The sequence below is a fragment of the Cydia fagiglandana genome, chromosome 15 (genome assembly GCF_963556715.1).
Source record: "Cydia fagiglandana chromosome 15, ilCydFagi1.1, whole genome shotgun sequence".
NCBI lineage: Eukaryota > Metazoa > Arthropoda > Insecta > Lepidoptera > Tortricidae > Cydia > Cydia fagiglandana.
The window spans coordinates 18,448,834-18,474,790 of NC_085946.1; the positions used below are offsets into that span (position 1 = coordinate 18,448,834).

Consider the following 25,957-nt stretch of genomic DNA (forward strand, 5'->3'; position numbering starts at 1 on the left):
ACAACGCACATTTGCCACAGACCACGAATACTCGACATTGACTACAATTCAATTGGATTTGCTTATCCGAAAGCACAGAATAAGTAATAGTATTATCATACAGAACGGACACGCACCGCCCCGCCCCGACTCGGATTACCTCGCCCCGCGACTGAGTTCTGACGGACTCTTGACATACGCTCAGTTCGACTAGCGACGCCGCGACGCGATGACGCAACGTTCAAAATGCCGATGTATTGTGCGATGTACGGGTACCTACTTATTGTAGAAATGAATAGAGACGAAATGTGTATCAGTAAATAAGGCTATACTTTTGCGTAAAAATAATAATATCATATGAATTAAAACCCGTTCGTTGAATTTGTGAATGTTAAGCCAACATTTAATATTTAAAGTACCTAAGGTAACTAGACCTTCTACACAGATATTCCTCGTAAATGTTTTATTTTTAGTTTAACACTCTTTTCACAAAAAAGAACTTGTTGGTCGCGGGACATTCGCGTTTGATTTTTAATTTAATTTTAAGAATTTAAGAATTAATTATGTATGTTATATAAAATAATCAATAGGCATCAAAACAATAAGGTACATTTAATAATGGCGTGTTGAAAGTCCAAGTACGTGCAGGACTATAAACTGACAAAGCAAATTCAACAATTGGAGCAAAATAAAACATAAACCTATATTTTGTTTTTTCTACGTATTTCGGTCGAATTATGCAACGCAGCGGGCCGCTCGTCGTGTCCTTCGGCCGGCCTCGGCAAGCCTCGGCTTCGCCTTCCCCGCGCGCCGCACGAGTCAGCCCTAAGCCACTTACTCACACAATGACGCGTGTACAGACGTGCCGTGCACACATATAAACGCAAATGATTTTCGATGTATGGCGTGTCCGCCCTGTGCCGAAAGTGTATTTTTATTTTATTTCTTAATACTCTATAATTATGCTGTATGTTTGTGAGTAAGGTTCCCAGAGTTCCCAACGATGCAGTACTCTGTGTCGTGGACGAGACGGCTGAAAAAGACCTATATAAAATTCATTTTCAATAAGAACGTACTGTTGTTGTTCGATATTGAGGACAAGGAAGGCCGACCTCATGTAAATGGGTACTTTAAAATAGGTACCTTTACTGATATCCTACCAACTAATTTTTTATTAGCCTACTTTGGTGTCCCACTGCAAACTTGCAAAGGCGTCCCCTCGTGGAGGAAACAACAAATAATTTAATAATTTTAATTAAATTTTGAGTATACCAATGTATTTGAAGCATTAAAATGTAATTATAATAATATAATGTAAGTATTGACATTGTACTATTTTATCAATAAATACATATTGCTTTCACGGTCGAATTTGCACAAAAGAAATAATTTCTTGTTTTACTCGTAAGTGTAAACCAATAAACCATACCTGGGGTTGTTGTACATACCTGTAGAAACATCTCAAAATTCGATTTACGGTGTCTAGTACAATACATGGTCTGTGTACTTAAGTCATTAATACGAAACCACCTACAATAAGTTAGCGAAAACGTCGTTTGTTAAACACGCATGAGCTGAGTAACAGCTGAATAAGCGATGCTAGAGGCGTACGCAGATTGTGAAATGTTATCAACGTTAATAAGTTTTTCTCCAATATGCTCGGAAATGTTCACCTTACTGTAGCAAAAATAGTACGGGAAGTTCTTCGTTAATGTCAAACTCTAACTAAAAAACATCAAACTATCGCTGTCCTGTTCTAGCGGACGGGAAGTAAAAAAACACTACAGTAATAACTTATTACTGTAGTGTTTTTTACTTTTTAATAATAAAAAACGCAAACAGTCAATTATTACTGCCGCGAGCCGCTTCTACACGACCCGATCAGCTATCATTTCACGTGTATGATCGTGCGAATACTGCTTAAAAAATCAAAGATTATTTTTATATTTTTTTTAAATCTCATCCGTGTCCATAAAGCTTACATAGTTTGTCAAAGGACTTTCTCATTTCAAACATAGACAAAGAGAATCATACTATCTTTGTCTTACACTAGTACTAGCACCCAAAATAAAAGGATGGGTGTAGTTTTCCTGGTTCTTACTGACTGAAAAGTTGGTTTGACAAACTATATTGCGCAATTATATTGAATGAACGAATATTGAATGGTACTGAATGGCAGAATAAGTTTGTGCCTTTAACTTTTAAAAATTAATTAAAGAGGGAAATTGTTTTTGACATTTTGTATGTGAAGGTTTGATTTGAGTGATGCTTGATGCTTAAATAATAATTATTTTAGCTTATTTCCTCGCATGTTTGGAGAAAAGCACTATATATGCCTCGGCAGGAATAGCAATTCGTGGATTCGTCTTCTTTGTCGGACTCCGCTTCGCGTCGTCCGACAAAATCCAAACTCATCCACGAATTGCCCTTTCCCGGCCTCTGCAATAATGTACTATTACTTGTTGTTTTCCCATTATTCCTTGACAGTCTCTGCCCTTATAAAAATACATGACTTAAATAGTAAAATTTATCATAAAGCGAGTAGTACACTAGTTTAATACACAAATTAGCATATTTGTAGTACAGGAGAGATGAACAGATAATGATATCAAATTGGTATCATTGTACGTATAATCTGAATACGCTTCTCTGTAAGCGCGAGCACGGCAATAAAATCTCACCTCATCATAAATGTAAGAAAATTTAGTTCCACTACTTTATTAGACAAACGTGAGACAAACAAATTACAACTCTAACATAATAGCTAAAGGCTCTTTTTCGATTGCACTGCGTCGTCTCATAGCAATTATGTTTAAGTAAATGCAATCCTATCTGAATTGAGTAAGGTTTAATTTAGGTATTCTATAGTAGTGAATCCTAGACACCTTTATTAGTTGTACCGTTTTAGTACTTCGAGCACTTACAATACGCGAGGAATACAAGGTTCAATGTTGATACACTTTGAAAACTGTAAGCACTTTTATTTAAGTGTCTTTTAAGAACAGTTTATATACCCGTAGTTCGCATTTATTTTGTGAAGAAATTGGCTTTGAATTTCTTACTTTCCTACGTACGTTATAGACGATTTGTGCATATGAAGAATTAGTTTTAACATCCTGTTATGACTTTGATACGAGTATATGGGCATGGTACATAACAAATACTAAAATCTGAATTAAGCTCCTGGTTTACAAAGATTTTTGGTTTAAAACAGAAATGAAATTTGAAACTTATTGTGTTGATAGTTGTTAAGTTTTTAAAGTCCCGCTTTGTTATTATAATATGTCACTTAAATTCTTCACACAGTTAACGAGTTTAAAAACAAAATGCAATTTCAAACTTTGCAAGTTTTAACTTGTTCGAGGGTTGGGCGTTGTAAACAAAATGTGTGGAGTTTAATTCAAAGTAGGGTCAAGTGGGATAATGCTGGGACATTTGGAGAATGAGGTACAAAAAACATTTACATTTAGTATACAGCAGAAACACTCCTAACTGTACATCGGTGGACCTTATTACAAAAGGCATAAGGTCCACCGATGTACAGTTAACAGTGTGCGAGATGGTATAGACGGACGCAACGGCTTCGTAGTACTAAAATAAAATTTAAACATCAAAATCTGTTTTAGTATAGTGAAGTGTGCGACCTACCTTTGGCCATCATAAAATCTTTTAGTATTTTTTCTTGTACAGATTTTTTGACAGTGAGAAAAAGAAAGAGGCTTAAATTTAGGATTTTTTAGGCTTGCTCTTGAAGGGTAAAGCGTAGTTTGTGTCGCTTTTACTTTTACTGTCCTTTGATTGTAGCGCGTATAAAACTCAAGAGAATGCTAAATAATTCTGATGCACTGCAAAGGATTGGAAAGTGTTGCGTAAAGGTATAGCATAAATAAACGGATAGACGTAACGTCGTACTGAAATCTGAAGGAATTGCGAAGAAAAAAAGTAGACTGGAAAGCACTGCACCGACAAAAGATTTTCTTTTAACCAAATCTGTGGATCATGAATATCATGATCGATTTTCAGCCAACTTTTTGAATTTTATTCATAAATAGCACACATATTACATTCAAATACGTTTTATTTGATGATTGTTAACAATCAAAATGATTCAAATGATTGTTATCTTCGCTAGGCCCCCAGTTGTCCTGAGATTTCTGCTAGTCAGGACTTTCTTTGCGTTCAGAATCACCCAGAGCACTCGGTCCGGGCCCCGGGCCCCGGGCCTTATCGCGGCGCGCACGCGGCAAATTGTTTCCATTTCTATTTACCTCGTCCTCAGTTGTTGTTGCAAACACCTGCAGAACAATAGGTGATGGTGGTGCGTAGATTTTTTGATTGATCAATCTGTATCGATGTGCGAAAGCTCTATGCAGCCTACATTTTCCTCCGCTCCTGAAGTAATTTCGTTATCTTTGTCCCTTACTATAGTCCTGTTTCTATGTCTAATTCGTTCAGCATACACGCGATTCATATTTAGAATAACTCTCTTACTCCTAATAAATAGGTACCTATATAAGGTTGCTATATAAATCTAGGGTTCACGCTACTTAGGATTGGCCTAAGACCTTGACTTGCTCTCACAAATGGAATAGCTTAGCCTGGACACAATTCAGGATTTTGCTCGGAAATAGGTTTGGAAGGAAAATATTATGTTTTCCTGCACAAGTGCGGGAGATTGAGGGATTTGTGGGAATGCATCGTATTTTTAAGGTGTGTGTGTGGTCAGTGAAGTATTTTCTTTTGATTTTAAAAGTGTGACTGAAAAATGCACGTTCAAGAGCGGGATTTATAAAGTAACTTTTAGGAGACTTTCTGCAATGTACTTTTACAATTTGTTTGTTTAGTGTTCACTAAACAGGCCTATTTGTTATTTCTCGTCCTGTAGAGTACAAAATAGAGAACCACCACATCAAAATCTGAAGAAACAAAATCAACAACAACAAATAAACAATTGGCCCAAATCTCTTATTGACACCTTGTCAATCAAGTGTTAGCTTCGAGAGAATTCCTTCATAGCCTACGTTTTTTTACGCTGTTTGTATCATCCGGCAAGATGGAAAGGCATGTGATGAATGTTAAAAATTGGAGTTTTATTGGCTTGATGTAAAGTGTCATTTTATGGATCTTGCTAACTGTGTAAACAAATGTTACCAAATTCATAATTTCGAGACAATTTCAATATGGCGGTTTGTTTACATAAGTAGTTAGCAAGTTCCATAGAATGACACTTTACATATGACCATATTAGGAAGATCAATAAAAATAAGGCCATTAAAAAATTAATACATTTATTAAAGTATACTTTGTATAAGAATATGGCATCACAGAGAAAAAATACTTTAAGCACCTCAATTTTCTTACCAATACTTAAAAGAACTTACCTAACGATAACATTACGAGAATTTTCCTACACTTCATTGGTACTGCCCGAAAATAGATTGGGCGAATTTACCAAAGTACTGGATTGGGGGGAAGTGGGGAGCGGCAGCCTGGTAGGCTGGAGGTTGGGCCTGGTAAGCCTGGGCCTGGTAAGGGACCACTACAGGTCCTTGGCGGATGAAGATCTGCCGCGGTTTGGTTTGGATAGGGATGAGGTTTTGAGATTCAGGTTTGATTTGCCGTACGGGCAGTTGTTGGACTTGGTATTGGGGCTGAGGTTGATACTGGATTACTTGAAGTTGAGGTTGAGGTTGGTATTGAAGTTGGTGTTGAGATTGTTGCTGCTGATATTGTTGAGGCTGAGGTTGATATTGAATTTGTTGTTGAGGATGCTGCTGTTGATCAGCTTGTTGTTGCTGATATTGTTGCTGTTGTAATTGCTGCTGTGGCTGTTGTTGTTGTGGTTGGTATTGGAGTTGTTGAGGCTGAACGTAGTTTGCGGCAGGGGCCCCTACTGAGAAACTGGCGTAGCTGACGGCACCTTGAGGTTGTGCATTGTAGTTCTGGAAGGAATATATCAAGATATTTGAATGATATTAAATTATAGGTATTATTAGAAAGGATTTTATGTGGATATACCACCACATGGCGGCCACAATTTCACATTGGCCTGGACTGTGTTTCGATTTTCGTATTTATTGATAGAAAGTTTCTTTTGTACAAGAAAGAAAAAGAGTTTTTTTTTGTTTTTTTGTTTGTTTTGATTGTTTTGTATTTTGTTTGTTTTTGTAGTTTTTGTTTCTTTTGTGTTTTTTGTTGTTACTACAATATTTTCTGATCTCCTCCGAAGAGAATGAATATATACCTGTTGTTGTAGTGGTTGTGGCTTAGCCCTCTCCTCCGCTGCCTTCACAGCTTCAGGTTGTCCGGTCTTCAGCTCTCTCTGGGCTGGTCTTTGATGTTGCTCCTCACTTATGCCTTCATCAGCGTAAGTGATTCCAGGCTGAGCTTGTACCAGCTGGATGAGAGGCGGCTGGTATCCTTGGTTCTGGTATTGAGGGGCTGGAGCCTGTTGTAATTAACATTTTTTACTTAAATTTTGATATAACGTAGGTTGTTATAATAAAGTGGCAATGATCAAATTTTCAGATTAATACCTAATATCAAACAATAGATTGTGTCCAAGAAACAATCGAGCTTTTAAGTTTCACAGGCGACTTTGATAGTGCATTCAACATGGCGTCATTTATGTTTCGTGGTAACTGAATGGTCCAACGTCAAATTTTGACAACCTTAGCAACCGAACAGTACCTACACCGGGCATTTACAGGGCCGTACAACGAAATCTACCTACTTCAGCTGCCAAGGCACGTTTTTTTGGTTTAACACATTGTTTATATAAAAAAAAAACATTAATCGCAACAAGATCCACTATGCTAAAAAAACATGTATATGATTTGAAAAAAAGAAAAATGCAATAACCTGGTATTGAATCGGCTGATTAAAGGCTTGCTGATAAACAGGGAACTGCTGAATAGGCTGAGGCTGATACACAATCGGCTGCGGCGCCAGCTGTTGAGGGTACGGTTGGTAGTTGACCGTCAGCCGAGCGATGGCCTGCTTGGGGTTCGGCAGCTTCGGGTTGTACTCCTGCAGGACGGCGTTCTGTTGGGGCTGGTAGGTGATCTTGTGCTCGGAGTACGCCAGTTGGGATGGGATTGGGGCTGATATCTCGTATGTTGTGGGTGATGATAACTGAAAAAGAAATTGAAAAATATATGAAAACCTGACCATTTTCATTTATTCATTCAATTTTACATATTATGTGGGTATGTATAAAACTTAAGAAACTAAAACCCGTTCTGAGCCATGCCGGGTCCAAAGGTCCCCATCACCACAGGGCGGACACGCCATACATCGAAAATCATTTGCGTTTATATGTGTGCACGGCACGTCTGTACACGCGTCATTGTGTGAGTAAGTGGCTTAGGGCTGACTCGTGCGGCGTGCGGGGAAGGCGAAGCCGAGGTTTGCTGAGGCCGGCCGAAGGACACGACGAGCGGCCCGCTGCGTTGCATAATTCGACCGAAATATGTAAAAAACAAAATATAGGTTTATGTTTTATTTCGCTCCAATTGTTGAATTGGCTTTGTCAGTTTATAGTCCTGCACTTACTTGGACTTTCAACACGCCATTATTAAATGTACCTTATTGTTGATGCCTATTGATTATTTTATATAACATACATAATTATTTCTTAAATTCTTAAAATTAAATTAAAAATCAAACGCGAATGTCCCGCCACCAACAAGTTCTTTTTTGTGAAAAGAGTGTTAAACTAAAAATAAAACATTTACGAGGAATATCCGTGTAGAAGGTCTAGTTACCTTAGGTACTTTAAATATTAAATGTTGGCTTAGCATTCACAAATTCAACGAACGGGTTTTAATTCATATGATATTATCATTTTTACGCAAAAGTATAGCCTTATTTACTGATACATATTTCGTCTCTTTGGAAAACTATACTATATTATTATTCATTTCTACAATAAGTAGGTATCCGTACTACCCGTACATCGCACTATACACCGGCATTTTGAACGTTGCGTCATCGCGTCGCGGCGTCGCTAGCCGAACTGAGCGTACGTCAGGAGTCCGTCAGAATTCAGTCGCGGGGCGAGGTAATCCGAGTCGGGGCGGGGCGGTGCGTGTCCGTTCTGTATGATAATACTATTACTTATTCTGTGCCATCATCACACTAGCAGCGTTACCCCGCTGTATGGCGATGGAGACCTGATAGATTTATTAATTGCTACCAATTTATTGCATAATCAATTGATCATCACTGAAGCTAAAATTGAAAACTTACATAAACTTAAAAAAATCAATTATGTTTTCAGATCCTTCTTAAGCGACGGTAAAAACATTCTACTTAGTTCCCAAAAGGTTTTCAGGTTTGGCATATCATTTATCATTTCTATTTGCATGTCTAAATCAATGAAAAGCTCTAAAAATATACGATGTAGACACTTAACTGGTAAGTTTGCACGCAAAACCTATTCAGACGAAGTGGCTGTGAAAATTCCATTTAGTTTATGACTACTCATTTCAGGATAAGGACCACTATAAACACTAAGTTTACATGCGCTCTAGATAGTTTCAGCATCATTGTTGCTTTCATAAATTTTCCGTATTTTGTCTTTAGTATCGGACTTAACCCTCTACTTCTTAGGAAGCCATATATTATACAGTGTGGAAAGATAAGTCGGGCCCTGGAGGGAAACTACCTTAAATCCTTAAGCTGGCTCATTTTACTTAAAGGAGACATTCCTTTATTTTTAAAAAGAAACAAAACTGCGTTTAAAGATTTTTCTTTTTATTTTCTTCAATTTGGCTTGTCTAAAAAAATCTTGAGTATTAAATATTAGATTTTATGGATATTTTATACGACAGACGAGTGTAAGATTTAATGTTTCTTGGAGAAATGTTATCATTAACATGAACTGTATCGACTAGTAGAATAAAATTGCTTATTTTTTGGAATTTTTAGTCAGTTCGAGTCCCGGGCGAGGCAAGCGAAATTTAGAAAATCTATGAATGCAGTTTTGTTTCTCATTAAAAAAATGTCTCCTTTAATTTTAATTTTAATAATTTAATTTTATTATGACTTAAGTGTTAATTTAATTTAAGGAATTGGTGATAATTATTTATTTTTAGTTATTTTTGTAATTATTATGTATATGGACTGTTTGTCTGAAATAAACGTTACATTACATTTAACTAAAATGAGGATTACCAACTTAAGAGCCCTTCAACGTGCACACTAGCGCCACTACTAAATTATCGTGATTATTTAAATTTCACGAAAGATATTTAAAAAAGGAGGCCGCTAGATTGACAAATCCAGCAACATAAAAACTAGTTTGATGTATTCAAAAGGTGCTTAAATACACAATACAGTCCGTAGCGGACCCCATTTTTAAATACCTGTCGTTAAATTTAAATAATCACGATTATTTGGCAGTGGCACTAGTGTGCACGTTTAAGGGCTCTTAAGGATTTTAGGTAGATTCCCTCCAGGGCCCGACTTATTTTTCCACACTGTATATGGCAGTTATAATACTGAACTCTATTAAGATTAAAATTTAAACAAATATTTCTATATAACATCCACTAGAGGGTTAAGTATCAGCACCAGAGTAGAAGTCACAAAACAACATGTTATGTGATGACAGTTAAATTATTTAAATTGTTCTTGTATCGTACTGCAAGATTAGCTGCAAAGAGCCTTCAATGGATTTGGACAACTTACGTTTACTCATTAATTCATTCACTACCATTTTTGCAATCAGCACTCCGTAGTTGTGTGTCATAATTTGCCTGATTCACTCAACTCTCCTGTCAATACATACACATATACATGTACCTATATCTTTGAGAAACATTTCCCTCTCGTCATGTAAGCCATCATCCAAATCCGCTATTTAAAAAAAAAACCTGTCCACAAAATTTCAGAAGAGCATTTTTGCTCAAGCTGATGCTGTCACAGTCTACAGTCACCACCTTGTTACCTTAATGGTCGAACAGAATCGCAATATGTCTATATTATAACTTTGGCAATGAGTTAAGGTTGTCATATGCTAAGTTTGAATAATGAGTTTATTTTAGGACTACGGGGGACGCTTTGTCATCTTAATTATGGGAGTTGTACTGTCATTAAGTAGCTAATGGTCTCAGATGTTTTGAAGTATCCTTTTAAACTGCGTAAGTCTAGTAGACTTGGGCATTTTAGGTCTTTTGGTTTTTTATTAACGGTCAATAAGTTTATAATTGATTGAGCCCACAGAGCGTCTCCGTTTCCGTATGTCCGGTGGTTCTCTGCAGAACCGATGCTCGACTTTATGCCATTGAAATTACGTCCACGAATGGTCAGCCAATTGTATAAACGATGGTACAACTTACACGTGGCTGATAAACGGGAATAGGTGAGAAGAGATGGCTAGCGATGGCGGCAGGGAAGGGAGGACCCTGGCCGGTCAGCACGTCGGATATCTTGGCCACTTGGGACACCGGCTGAGCGTAGATTTGCTGTGGACAAACAGTTTTAATTAGCACATGTCACATCAAAAGGATAGAATGCTAAGATCGCAGCGTTTTTGTAGCAAATTTCACTGGAAATGGATGTTAAGAATTAACAACGTTCATCTTCGTTGTAACCGCCTTTACGAATTAGGTACTTTATCTCAAGCACTGCCATCAACAATCTACGCGATTACCTACTTGATGTGTACAGAAATATAAATTTATTAGGCAGAAATGTGGTAGGTACAGAGGTGTTAACATGCAATTTTGCGAGATCAGCACATAACTAAGTCATACGTTATAATATATAACCTCAGTTTTAAATTGCAATATTCACCATTGTCCTATATTACATGCTCCCTTCCAAAAGTTAAATCTGTTTCGATGGAAAACATGACCAAATTCGATAAGATACGTCAAATATTACGGCTAGTTACGATATGTCAGTGTCAAAAGTGACGTTTTTGTTTGGAGAAACGTTTCTCCAAACAAAAACGTCACTTTTGACACTGACATATCGTAACCAGCCGTAATATTTGACGTATTTTAAAGTTCGAATCGGGCCGTCTATTTATAAAAAATAATCTCATGAAATACGAGTACAGGCCCGCAACTACACTTTTTAATTCAGGTTACGTGTATATGTGTTTAACTATTCCATTCTCTCTCACAAAACTAATTCAATCGAATGAAGTCGGCAGTTGGCTTTTTACCTGATCCTCGACCCGGGTTTGGACAGGCGGTGACGTGGGTAAAGTCAGTACAAGCCGTGACAGAGATATTGAAGGCTTCGAATATTTGGAGAAAAGCGTGCTACATGCGGAATATGTGACGCATTCAATAAAGCATGTGTTTTGAAAAATTGGAGCCAAAAGATACATAATTATAAATTATACAGACAAAACTTGTGAAGAAAATAACGGAAAGTTGTTTTTAGTTTTAAACTTTATATGATATTGTATTGATATTGGGAATTGATATATTGAAATTAATAAAATAAAGAGCGTAATTTGCCATTTAATGAAATTACTATGTACTTTAAGGTATAGACCTACTTAATACTTTTTACGAGTTATATAGGTAGCCTGACCAAGCTAATTCTTCCCCGACTTTGATGTGATGAAGTGCCGAATATTCGTTACATTTTCATAGAAAGTTGACGTTTATGGTAATGTTACCACATTTTGTCATAGCCAAGTCTGTGCAGATAATATAGCTTGGCCAGACTTTAGTTTTTAGAGGGCTTTTAGGGTCATATTCCTTATCAAAAATATTTTCGCCAATCTCTGAATCACAATTTCTTATCAACTGTTGTCAGTTTTCTCTTTGTAATTTGGAATTCTGAAATTGAATGCCTGTTTCATAATGAAGAAAGTGTGTTCTGCTTTCCAAAAAAAAGACACAAACGCGACATTAACCCCAGCCCCAACGCTTTGCATCTCTTTGTAAAAACGCAAAACATTTTCCACGTTTTCTCCCATCTCAATAAATTTGGGTAACGCTTGCAAAAATGCCTCCGTGTGCCATCACAAGGAGGGCTATGAATCATAAATTAAGGGCCCAATTTGGGTCAACGGAGGAGTCGTTTCAGCAGAATTTAGGGGCGGCGCAACCCGACAGTCGAATGCCCTATTAGCACGATAGGGGTTGTAGCAACCAGTATCTTCAGTCCGTAGAGTTGGAGGCCAATTCGAACTTACATTGTGACATCAAAATTATGTCAGTCACGTGTGCCTTTTACTTGTACTTGTCCGTACATGTATTGGCGCAAGCGAGATGCACGGGCGAGTAACATCATTAAAATATAATTTTGACGTCAAAATAATATTATAAGTTGAATTTGCTTCCAGTGTAGTATAGTCGCAGTGAAACAATTTTCTATCATAAATCTATAACCGCTTTATAACTTTTATTTATAAGTTATGATATACAGTCAGGTACATGTAATAAGGGTGGGGTGATGTCAAAAGTTTAGGCTTCATAGGTATCGTGCACCATTGCAAAGTCGAACGTTTGTGAAGAGATAAAATACTGTTTTCCCATCACCGTGGAGCTATTAAGGAAGATTATTTCTTAAGACCGTGAAGTGGCAGATCATTTTGAGCGGTTTTTCTCGAATATCCCGGTAGAAACAACAAGATCCCTTAATTCATCGCCAGACGTCGCTGAAGAAATTTTGAAGACAAATGTGGCAGAATGTACAGAAATCTTCAAATTTTCGTATGTCTCATCGAATATAGTTCTTAAGACTTTTAGGTCTTTAAATTTAAAGAAAACAGAAGATCTTTGGGGCCTGTCTGTCAAAGTATTAGATTCCATCATTGAGTCAATTACACCATACTTAGCTGAGATTTTCAACAGATGCATTGATGCTGGAATTTTTCCAGATATTATGAAACATAGCAAAATTATCCCTCTGTTTAAATCAGGAACGAGAACAGATCCCACGAACTTTAGACCGATTTCAATACTACCGGCATTAAGCAAAGTGTTCGAGAAACTTATTCTGAATCAACTATTGTCACATTTCAACAGAAACAAACTGCTTGATAGCAATCAATTTGGTTTCACCAAAGGTCGATCGACTACTGACGCCGGTGCGGTACTTCTAAAACACATCTTTGATGCTTGGGAAAAAGCTCAAGATGCTGTTGGAATTTTCTGTGATCTGTCAAAGGCATTTGATTGCGTTGATCACGAAAATTTAAAGAGAAAATTAAGCCGCTATGGTATAAAAGCTAGTGCCCTTGACCTGGTCTCATCGTACCTTTCGGATAGAACTCAGCGAGTAGTTATTAATGGAACTCAATCGGCGGGGTCCCCGGTAGCCCTCGGAGTGCCTCAAGGTTCAATTCTTGGTCCCTTCCTGTTTTTGGTATACATTAATGACTTACCAAAAGTTGTGCAAGATAGACATGATATAGTGTTATTTGCAGATGACACTTCCCTTATATTTAAAGTGGACAGAAAGGAAAATAGCTTCGAGAGCATTAATGACGCGCTATCTACCATTGTAAACTGGTTTACGGCAAACAATTTGCTTTTGAACGCCAAGAAAACCAAATGCATCAAGTTTACGCTACCTAACGTTAAGCAGGTAAATAACAGCAAGATTAAAATAAAAGGTGATACGCTGGAATTTGAGGAACGAACTGTTTTCCTGGGAGTCACTCTAGACTCCAAACTGCAATGGCATGCACATATAGGCACTCTAGCCGGAAAACTTAGTTCAGCAGCCTATGCAGTGAGGAGAATCAAACAGCTGACAAACGTAGAGACGGCCAGGCTGGTATACTTTAGTTACTTCCATAGTGTTATGTCTTATGGAATTCTGTTGTGGGGAAAAGCGGCAGATATTCAGACAATATTTGTGCTGCAAAAACGAGCTGTACGTTCCATCTATGGACTGGGCGCTCGAGTATCCCTAAGAGAGAAATTCAAAGAATTTAACGTTCTTACCGTTGCATCTCAATACATACTAGAGAATATTATGTATGTTCGGAAAAACATCCACGAATTCAAGGTTAACAGTGATATCCATAACTATAACACTAGAAACAAACATAAACTTGCTGTGCCCGCCCACCGCCTCCGTAAGGTTAGTACGTCTTTCGTCGGGAACTGTACACGTTTTTATAACAAGGTCCCCACTGATGTAGTGAATTTACCACTTCACAAATTTAAGTCGCACATTAAGCACTCCTTGTTACGTAAGGCGTACTACACTGTAAATGATTTTATAAACGATAGAGATGCTTTTAAGCCGGTAGCTTGATTTCATTAGTATAATAAGAATTAAATAAATATTGTTTTTTTTTTACATTGTGAATTAAATATGCTAGTGTCCAGTTGAATTGACACATGAGACAATGATGTTCTCGCTTGATTATATTGTTTAATTTAATTTTAGTTTTGGACACTTGGAGACCTTATACACCTCTAAGTACATATTTATTATTTGATTTTTATTTTTGATTGTACATACTTACCTATATTTTTAATGTTTCTGACACTTAGAGACCTTTACATCTCTAAGTCAACTTAGGCTAGTAATTATGTGAAGCTATATTACTGTCTTTTTATGTAACATATGAGCACAAAATGCCGTGTCTTACAGCTACATGTTATTACTATTTTAATATTAATATAGGCCGGTAGCTTGAACATGTCATGCTCGCTTAAAAGTCTTTGCTTACGGTGGCGTTGTTGATCGGGTCGCCACTTTCCCGAATGAAGGTTGAGGGAGGCGATGGCTGAGATACGCGTCATACTCGTGAACGGGTGCTGTTTGTGGAGACTGGTCTGTTAAGCTAACACGAGCTATTATACTTAGTAACTTTTATTAATTAATTACAGTGAGACGCCTCATTCTGTTCTCGTATGTTTCTTTTCTTTTAATGAATGTATTAATTATACAGGATATTGACTCTTGGAGACCCTATACATCTCTAAGGATAACTTGATAAACTATATAATCTTATAGTTCTGACACCTAGAGACATTTACACCTCTAAATATTTTAGATTTTTTTTGTGTGTGTTTTAGTTATCTGTATTTTGTATGTAATTCGACATTAAGAGACCATATACATCTCTTAGTAATTGTAATACGTTAGATTGAAATGTTAGTTTTATTTTATAAAATTGTTGATGTTATTATTTTTGCTTTTATGTAAATTCAATGTTGACGTGTAAAAGTGCCCTTGTGGCCTATTTGCTGAATAAATGTTGATGTTGATGTTGATGTTGATGTTAAGAAAATGTTTATGTACCAGTTTATGGGCGAAGGGATTAAAAGAAATAAAGACGGGAACAAGATTAACTACATTGTCTCGATTCGCCGCCATTTTAAACGATGCTGTTTGTTTTATGGAGCGAACCGGCGATGATGCCTAGGGATTCATTATTGTGGAAATAATTGCATTTATATTATTGTCTTGATTTTATTTTGCATCATTTGTTAAGATTCTGGATAATAATTTAGGCAGTAAATTTTGCGTCCAAGAAAAGGGGTGAGAATGTCAAGAAGTATACTTACTTGTATACTTTTATGTGAATAAATAAATAAATAATAATAAAGTAACAAAATTAAGTTACAAATAAGCAACACTAAATTCAATCATCTGTCCCTGCATGTACATAAATTTTATGTATCCAAAAAAGTTAAATAAGAAGTAGTAAATACTACTGCAATAGTTATTTAAAGTAAGAATATTTAAACACTAGCTGTGCCCGCGGCTCCGCTCGCGTGGAATTCGGTCTGTGTCAGTAAGCGGCTAATTTCTAATCCTAATTTCTCTCCCTCTCCCCTGGAGGCTTAAGTAAAGTTACTTTAAGTAAAGTTGACAGATGGATATGCTAGAGGACTGTAGTCCAGATAAAATATTTTACAGATAGGTATCACTAAATAAAATTACACTCCAAAATCAATAGTTTTTTTCGTCCTTATTAAAATTTTACACGTGATTTTAACGACAGAGTGTATATCGGAAGATACAGTAAGGTATACGCGCGCGAGCGAAAGCGAAGCGGCCTGCCTGGCTAGAGTGCCACTCACCGTGGTCTTCTTCAGACTCCTGAGGAAGACCGCGTGCCGTTTGTAACCTCAATGCGTTGCGAGACTTTTGCGAATGATTCGATTTTTTTCGGGAAGGAAAATATATTTTGATGCCCTAAGCATTTCTAGACCATGGTGTCCCCTCTCCCTAGGGTCATCAAGATTACATTGAATTCTTTTGGTAAATTGAGTGACGTTCATTGCCGCATTACAGCTGAGAATGGAAATCAGTCACATCATTTTATCACGAAAATTGACAGTGCCGCAGCAGTAACGTTGCAACAGAGTACCTAATGCTGCTGCAGTCGCCATATCTTAGAATGTAAGAGAAAACGCGAGCGAAGCGAGCGCGAAAATTTTTCGATACAAAAACGCAATTTGATAGACAGTTGTACATTTTTACTTTTAGTATGGAATTCAGTCACATAATTTTATCACAAAAATTGACAGTGCTGCAGCAGTAACGTAGCAACAGAGTAATGCTGCTGCAGTCGCCACGTGAATATCACCTTTATCATATATCAGAAAGAGACAGAAAACGCTAGCGAAGCGAGCGCGAAAATATAGTGATATAAAAAACGCAATTTGATAGACAGTTTTACAATTACATTTATACTTTTAGTATGGAAATCAAACACATCATTCTATCACTAAATTGACAGTGCTGCAGCAGTAACGTTGCAACCGAATAATGCTGCTGCAGTCGCCACGTGAATATCACCTTTATCATATATCAGAAAGTGATAGAAAACGCGAGCGAAGCGAGCGCGAAAATTTTTCTATAAAAAAAACGCAATTTGATAGACAGTTGTACATATTTACTTTTAGTATGGAAATCAGTTACATCATTTTATATCCCTTATAACACTTTGACAGTTAGGTCTCAGGATCGCGGCTAAGGAGCAACTCGGCTTGGCCGACAAATCTGGCGTGCAAGAGAGCAAAATTCGCTATAAAATCGGTTACCTATGTCGAAAAAATCGGCTGGCCGCAAGCCCGAAAGCAAGATATTTTTTCATGACTTTAAGGGCCTCCGCGTAAGGTCAAATCGAATCCCTACGTTGAAGATGTTCTTACGTACCCTCACTCTCTTACTTGATCCCTACGACCCTTCGTTATTAGATGGGTAATTGTACACGTATAAAAGTTTCATGTAGGTACCTACTCCACGACGACTGCAATGCTGATGCAGCCTGCGCGTTTTTTTGCCTATGGTTTTGGTGCCCCCTAGACGTAGTGCCCTAAGAAAGTGCTTATTTTGCTTAAAAGGGTTAATCCGGCACTGCAAATGACAGAGGTCAATGCTTTTTTTTTTCAAAGTACCCACCTTCGTGGCCATTATTAAGTGCGAGGCGATACCTCCGTATGAATATGGATTTGATATGGGTACGATATAATTACGATTAGGTTTATTTAGGTTATTTATATTGATATCCGTAACCCCTCTTCTCAACTTAGAGCTAATTTGGCAAAATCTTTCCTCGGTGGCTTATTCATGTCACAACGTATTAAATTCAGCGCCATCTGTTAGTTTACCAGGGTACTCAATACACATACACATATATATATATAGCACATATTTGAAAAAAGTTTGCCCCTCCTTCCTAAATAGCGCCATAAGATTCAGGGGCAAACTTAAGTCAATCGAGTGTTGTGGCTACCCCCCTTTTTAGGGGTTGAATTTTTATAGCCTATAACCTGGCCGGGAATTTTCTCGACAGATAAGTAAAGTTTCCATCAAAATCCGTTCAGCCGTTTTCACGTGATGCGCGTTCAAATAAACAGACAAACAGATAAACAGATAAACAGATAAACAGACAAACAGACAAAAATTCTAAAAACTTTTGGAACGTGTTCTGTTATCGATTCTAAGTATCCCCAGCCAACTTTTTTTCAAATATCTTCCATGTACAGACTTTCGACCGTCTTCAGCTTTATTATATGTATAGATTAAAAGCCATGTATCTAAAGTGTATCTAAACTAAAGCTTGAATATACTTAAGCTGTAATAGATGTCATTTACTAATTAACATTGATCAAGATCAATCAACCTGTAGCCGAGGCTGGATTCGAACCGGCGTCTTTAGCTTACACGGCTATCGTCTTGACCGCTACGCCACAAAGCCACTTCCCTAGTTGTAAGATTGAAAATGTCAAATTCTTGCCAGAACTTGTATGAGGACTTTCAAGCCTGCTCATTGAAGCAAGACTCCAGCTCCTAAGTACTAGATATTAAAGTCATCCTAGCAACGATATTTATAGTTGAGTGTGCTCAGAGCATAAAAAGGTCAACTACGGCGTTGCATGAACAAGAGATTTCATTTGGCAGGATTGGTCCTTAGGACCCAAGGATGTATTCAAGAAGTGGAGCCACCGAGATTTTTGATGTAAATTTGTGGGGGGGGGCTCTCAACGTGATCTTGATATTATCTGTATCGTTTAAGCTACTAGGCCAAGTTTGGTATTGTTTTCGTATTGGGACTAATCCTGCCAAAAGAAATCTCTTGTTCATGCAACGCCGTATGTTAGGCCCAGCACCATCCACTATTAAACAATCTCAGGACAAAGCGAGCAGAGATAAGGCGATTAGCGTCGGAATTACTGGCGACTACCCCCGACCTCTGTTCGGCTCCTACTAGCAATGTTATGAATTGGATTGATAACATTTTTGATTTTGCCCCCGGAGAAGTAAAGGGGCCCACTGATTAACAGTCCGCCGGACGGTATCGGCCTGTCAGTTGTTCAGAACTGTCAAAATTTTGTTTTAACTGACAGGCCGATACCGTCCGGCGGACTGTTAATCAGTGGGCCCCTTTACGCTTTAACGCATATACCTAGGAATCGACGAGCCATAAAATATTCACAAAAAATAAAAACAGTTTTTGGGAATTTTACGAGAAAATTAATAAGAGATTTTATTATTATGTTTATGCAGTGTATTGGTCCGCATTATCATTACTTAAATTCTTTATCATGAGTCAGGTAGTTTAAAAATAAATTAGGGTACAAATTCAACGCATCCGATTTCAGCACGAGTAGAATCGAGCCCCGGTTATTACTCCCTAGAACTACTTCCTGGGTCCGTCGCGACCTTGCCCTGCTTATATAGCGACATATCTTTATATGGACCGTCTCTTACCCATACAACCATTTCCAGTCGCCGTTACGACGCGGTGTAGACACATCTTGTGTCGACACCGTCTGTTTCGGTCACAATTCCAGTCGCAGAGTCGTCGCCGTGTCGACACAGTTACCAGAAATGGGGAAGGGTCGACACATGACACAAAGTGACATAAAGTGTGGTCGCCGTGTGCACACATTGTTACTAGTTTGCGACTACTTTATGCCAAAATCATTCGTTCATTCGTTCATTTTGTTCCTGTCAAATGGAAACTGTCAGATGGAAAAATAGTTAAATAAAAATAAGTGACATTAATACGCCATCTCTAAAACGGATTACAAGACGTAATTATATATTGTTTGCATTTATATTACAATAGGACTTAAATTATTATGGGGAATTAAACTGCTCGAGTGATTTGATAAACTAAGTGTAATATAATCAACGCGCCACCAAATTGTTTTAGTTTAGCCGGAAATGAAATTGTTTACTTCTCAGTGCCTGTGTTCATAAATATATTATTTGATGCATTTTTAGTACTTCGATGCGTATACTATACTTAAATAACAGAAATAACGCTTTACATACTACGAAACTTGTTAATTATGATGTATAAATATGGTTTAAGGCTGAGAAATATTGCAGTCACAAAGTAGTCGCAAATGTTTCGACTTTGTGTCGACTCTGTGTAGACACATGACACGCGCTGTCAAAAGTAATAACAAAGTTATTAGATTTGCAAAATGGCTCCTTGTGTTCATTTGTTTTCAGATATTCTCAAAGTGTAAAAATGCCGTGGTCAGAGATGGGACTTAATAGATTAACTGTTTATTCGACTAATTAATGGAATAAAAAAAGTTAATTCTCAAATTTTTATCACGATTAGTTTAGTCGACCTAACATAGATTGAAATTGAATTAATCTGAACATTAATCGAATAAATTATCGATTAAATCTCGGTTGGAAGTTGACAGGGGGCCATTTATGTACGTAAAAATAATAGAAATGTCTTGCATGCAGATGGTAGCCAAACACTTTGTCATAAAAGTCGAGATGGGTGTCGATTTATAGCTTTTAGGGAGTGCCGATTTCGAAAATGATGACCATTTTGGAATCCAAAATGGCCGCCATGCACTGTGTCATAAAAGTCGTCATGGATGTTGTTTTATACGTTTTAGGGGGCCCCAATTTTGAAAATGATGACCATTTTGGAGTCCAAAATGGCGGCCATGCACTATGCCATAAAAGTCGTCATGGGTGTCGTTTTATAGGTTTTAGGAGGCGCAGATTTCAAAAATGATGACCATTTTGGATTCCAAGATGGCGGCCATGCACTATGTCATAAAAGTCGTCATGGATGTCGTTTTATAGGTTTTAGGGGGCCCCGATTTAGAAAATGATGACCATTTTGAAATCCAATATGGCGGCCATGCACTATGTCATAAAAGTCGTCATGGGTGTCATTTTATAGGTTTTGGGGGGCGCAGATTTCAAAAATGATGACCATTTTGGATTCCAAGATGGCGGCCATGCACTATGTCATAAAAGTCGTCATGGATGTCGTTTTATAGGTTTTGGGGGGCGCAGATTTAGAAAATGATGACCATTTTGGAATCCAGAATGGCGGCCATGCACTATGTCATAAAAGTCGTCATGGGTGTCGTTTTATAGGTTTTGGGGGGCGCAGATTTAGAAAATGATGACCATTTTGGAATCCAGAATGGCGGCCATGCACTATGTCATAAAAGTCGTCATGGGTGTCGTTTTATAGGTTTTGGGGGGCGCAGATTTCGAAAATGATAACCATTTTCGATTCCAAAATGGCGGCCATGCACTATGTCATAAAATTCGTCATGGATGTCGTTTTATGGGTTTTAGGGGGCCCCGATTTAGAAAATGATGACCATTTTGTAATCCAGAATGGCGGCCATGCACTATGTCATAAAAGTCGTCATGGGTGTCGTTTTATAGGTTTTGGGGGGCGCAGATTTCGAAAATGATGTCCATTTTGGAATCCAAAATTGCGGCCATGCACTATGTCATAAAAGTCGTCATGGATGTCGTTTTATAGGTTTTGGGGGGCTCCAATTTTGAAAATGATGACCATTTTGGAATCCAAAATGGCGGCCATGCACTATGCCATAAAAGTCGTCATGGGTGTCGTTTTATAGGTTTTGGGGGGCGCAGATTTAGAAAATGATGACCATTTTGGATTCCAAAATGGTGGCCATGCACTATGTCATATAAGTCGTCATGGGTGTCGTTTTATAGGATTTAGGGGGCGCAGATTTCGAAAACGATGACCATTTTGGATTCCAAGATGGCGGCCATGCACTATGTCATAAAAGTCGTCATGGATGTCGTTTTATAGGTTTTAGGGGACGCAGATTTCGAAAATGATGGCCATTTTGGAATCCAAAATGGCGGCCATGCACTATGTCATAAAAGTCGTCATGGGTGTCGTTTTATAGGTTTTGGGGGGCGCAGATTTAGAAAATGATGACCATTTTGGATTCCAAAATGGTGGCCATGCACTATGTCATAAAAGTCGTCATGGATGTCGTTTTATAGGTTTTGGGGGGCGCAGATTTAGAAAATGATGACCATTTTGGAATCCAGAATGGCGGCCATGCACTATGTCATAAAAGTCGTCATGGGTGTCGTTTTATAGGTTTTGGGGGGCGCAGATTTAGAAAATGATGACCATTTTGGAATCCAGAATGGCGGCCATGCACTATGTCATAAAAGTCGTCATGGGTGTCGTTTTATAGGTTTTGGGGGGCGCAGATTTCGAAAATGATAACCATTTTCGATTCCAAAATGGCGGCCATGCACTATGTCATAAAATTCGTCATGGATGTCGTTTTATGGGTTTTAGGGGGCCCCGATTTAGAAAATGATGACCATTTTGTAATCCAGAATGGCGGCCATGCACTATGTCATAAAAGTCGTCATGGGTGTCGTTTTATAGGTTTTGGGGGGCGCAGATTTCGAAAATGATGACCATTTTGGAATCCAAAATGGCGGCCATGCACTATGTCATAAAAGTCGTCATGGATGTCGTTTTATAGGTTTTGGGGGGCTCCAATTTTGAAAATGATGACCATTTTGGAATGCAAAATGGCGGCCATGCACTATGCCATAAAAGTCGTCATGGGTGTCGTTTTATAGGTTTTGGGGGGCGCAGATTTAGAAAATGATGACCATTTTGGATTCCAAAATGGTGGCCATGCACTATGTCATATAAGTCGTCATGGGTGTCGTTTTATAGGATTTAGGGGGCGCAGATTTCGAAAACGATGACCATTTTGGATTCCAAGATGGCGGCCATGCACTATGTCATAAAAGTCGTCATGGATGTCGTTTTATAGGTTTTAGGGGACGCAGATTTCGAAAATGATGGCCATTTTGGAATCCAAAATGGCGGCCATGCACTATGTCATAAAAGTCGTCATGGTGTCGTTTTATAGGTTTTGGGGGGCGCAGATTTAGAAAATGATGACCATTTTGGATTCCAAAATGGTGGCCATGCACTATGTCATATAAGTCGTCATGGGTGTCGTTTTATAGGTTTTAGGGGGCGCAGATTTCGAAAACGATGACCATTTTGGATTCCAAGATGGCGGCCATGCACTATGTCATAAAAGTCGTCATGGATGTCGTTTTATAGGTTTTAGGGAGCGCAGATTTCGAAAATAATAACTATTTTGGAATCCAAGATGGCGGCCATGCACTATGTTAAAAGTCGATATGGATGTCGTTTTGTTGGTCATGGTCATCATTTTCGAAATCTGCTTTTCCTAACACCTATAAATCAACATCTATGACGGCTTATATGACAAAGTGCACGGCAGACATCTTGGAATCCAAAATGGTCATCATTTTCGAATTCTGCACTCCCTAAAACCTATAAAACGATATCCATGACGACTTTTATGACAAAATACGTAGCCGCCATCTTGGAATATAAAATGATCATAGTTTTCGAATTCTGCACTCCCTAAAACCTATAAATCGACATCCGTGACGACGCAAGTTATCTTTATTTTCAGATCTAACAAATTGCTACAGAATACAAAGGACAAAAAAAGAAGCGAGGAGGTAATGAAACAAGCAAAAATACAGATGATTCCTCGACGCAATTGGATGCTTCTTAAATTGTGTCCAGATTTTTTTGTCATAAAAGTTTTTATTTTTCACATATTACTCTCACAAGTTCCGTGACATTTCGACCTTGTAATTTTTTAAGTAAATGTTTTTGTTTATCTATGAGGATCTCACTAGAATAATATAATCAAGGTATGTTTATATTTGATGATTGAAATAGTAACGCAAAAAAAAATATATATTTGTGTTTATATTCCTGCCGAAGACTTTTATTTTTCCTTTTCCTTCTACACAAGTTTGGTCAAGTAATAAGAATTTAGGGCTCTCAATTTTATTTTGACTTCTACAACAGTAAAGCTACGAGGCCATGTTTGGTATCGTTTTCGTATAAATGCGCAGTACCAAATTTAGTTATGGTATCACATTGACACCATTCCAAAGTAAAAACATATAAACTTACTTTCTTTTAAACTCCTCTTCACGCTTAAACTGCTGAACAGTTTTAATTTAAATTTAGTACACATATATTTTGAGTCCCGAGACAGGACATAAAAAGTTATCTCAAAAATCATCCTTTAAAGGTGTGAAATGAGGTGTAGGGGGGAATTCAGAATTGACTTCTTGAAGTTAATACTGTTTAAGTTTAGGTTTGAAGTCATGTTTTTTTTATCATTTTTAACTAAATCAAAGATGTAGACCATCCCAAATTTAATATAAATCGGTTCAGCGGTTATTGATTTCCCGTACAAATTTCCACGCCACTTTTCACACCTTCAAAAGGTTGCTTGGTTATAAGATCTATCCTATGTCCTGTTCCGGGACGCAAACTATTTCTATACCAAATTTCAACGAAATCGGTTCAGCGGTTAAGCGTCAAGAGGAGTTTAAAAACTGCACATTTCTAATAGGTTTTCCTGTCATCTATAGGTAAAGAACTATTTTGTGTATTCAGACGGACAGACATACAGACGCACGAGTGATCCTATAAGGATTCCGTTTTTTGCTTTTGAGGTACGGAACCCTAAAAAGATTTTTTTTAATTTTGTGGAATGGTGTCAATGTGATACCTTAAATGGATTCAGCAACCCAGATTTATACGAAAACGATACCATACACGGCCTAGCACCTTCACTGATGTAGATATATCAAGATAATATTGAGAGCCCTAAATAAACTTTCAAGAGCGGATATCTCAAAAACTATTCAACATATCGAAAAAATTGACTGAATAAACTTGTAACAAATTAAATTAACTTTCATTTTGTATAAGTGGCCATGTCGCTAAGATGCATAGTTTCCGAGATATAATCGAAAAACCGGAAAATGGGACCATCAAAGCCCCCTCTCTTCCCCCTGCTCAAGGGCTACGGCCGGGGACTTTTGATATGTTCACCTCCTAACTTGTCCAAACCAAGTTACAGAGTCAAAAATTGTGTTCCGAGCATTTCCCTCTACAACGTTTTGGAGCATTCGTTGGCTGACCTAAGTAGCTTATTGCATTTCTTTAAAAACTTTTCTGTAAAAGGTTGACGGGTGTTGGGTGTTTATATGGTTTTCATTTGCATCGCCCATGATGACTTACTAGAATTACTTACGAGCACACGAGACACTAATAGTAGTTTGACAAACCTTGGTTTTCAAGAGGTATTTTATATTGACATTTGCTGTCACAAATTTTCTGTCAGATTTAGTCGCAAACCGCACGCAAAGTGCACACAAATGTGTCGACACCTTGTTACGGAAAAGTGTACACACGGCGACGACACTTTGTTTCGAAACAATTCTAGACACATTGTGTGGACTCTGTTACGACACATCTGACATTTAGTTACCACTTTGATGATTCTGCGACTGGAATGGTTATATGGGTAGCTTGGACATTATATGGGCTAGAGGAGTATTATTTTTAGGACTCCTTGTATGAAGGCGGGTTATGGGCGATTTGATGGAAAGTGGATTAAGTATGAGTGATATAGGGGCAAGAATATATTATGTTGTTTTAGCCTGCACGAGTAATTACATAAATAAAGGCTATCATTTCAGCTCATGACATAAACACTTGTATTTACATATTTATATCTTATTATTTTATGTGAAGCGCTGGTGGCCTAGCGGTGAGGGCGTGCGATTTGCAATCTGGAGGTCGCGGGTTCAAACCCCGGCTCGTACTAGGGCTCGCGGTCGGGTCCGGGTTTCGGGTACCCGTTGCCGGGGCCCCGTTCTCGTGCTACACGAAACCGGATTTGTGGCCCGTTCGGAACGGATAATTAGGATCCGTGTAATTAAGATCCGTGTACCCGTGTTACCCGTGTGTCCGGATCCACGGATATTAATTACACACGGGTCCGGCCCGTTCTCGACGTATAGTGACGATGACGATCGATCGCGTTCTTAATAATAAAAGCAAAGAATCTTATACCTTTAAACGAGCAATTCCATTATATTCAAATACTAAATGTATTATTTAACTAAGCAGACTTGTAACCATTGTTACCAATAAACTTTCATTTTCATTTTTTCAATTTCTACTTTTCGAGCATTTCGGAAATGGCTCTAACGGTTTCGATGAAATTTGCTGGGCGGGGGGGGAACAAAACGAAAAAAAAAAAACCAGAACGGCAACAACTAGGTATGACCAAATGAAAACAGCTGAACTAAGATTAGAAACTTTGACCGGCTGAGTGGCAAACTAAAATCTTAAAAAATCCATTACTGAAAAAAATCCAATTCT

The 25,957-nt window shown here is 37.9% G+C and overlaps 1 protein-coding gene across 1 annotated transcript in view; it reads right to left on the bottom strand.

Moving 5' to 3' along the window:
- Window positions 1–5,250: 5,250 nt before the first annotated feature.
- The window catches only part of LOC134671483 (adenylate cyclase, terminal-differentiation specific-like), a 72,332-nt gene continuing 51,625 nt past the window's right edge, over window positions 5,251–25,957 (bottom strand). Inside the window, exons 4-7 of the mRNA XM_063529348.1 lie at window positions 10,323–10,448; window positions 6,841–7,113; window positions 6,224–6,427; window positions 5,251–5,921 (exon numbers count right to left, since the gene is read on the bottom strand). Coding sequence (XP_063385418.1) covers window positions 5,394–5,921; window positions 6,224–6,427; window positions 6,841–7,113; window positions 10,323–10,448 — 1,131 coding nt within the window. The 3' untranslated portion in view covers window positions 5,251–5,393. The remainder of the gene's footprint in view (window positions 5,922–6,223; window positions 6,428–6,840; window positions 7,114–10,322; window positions 10,449–25,957) is intronic.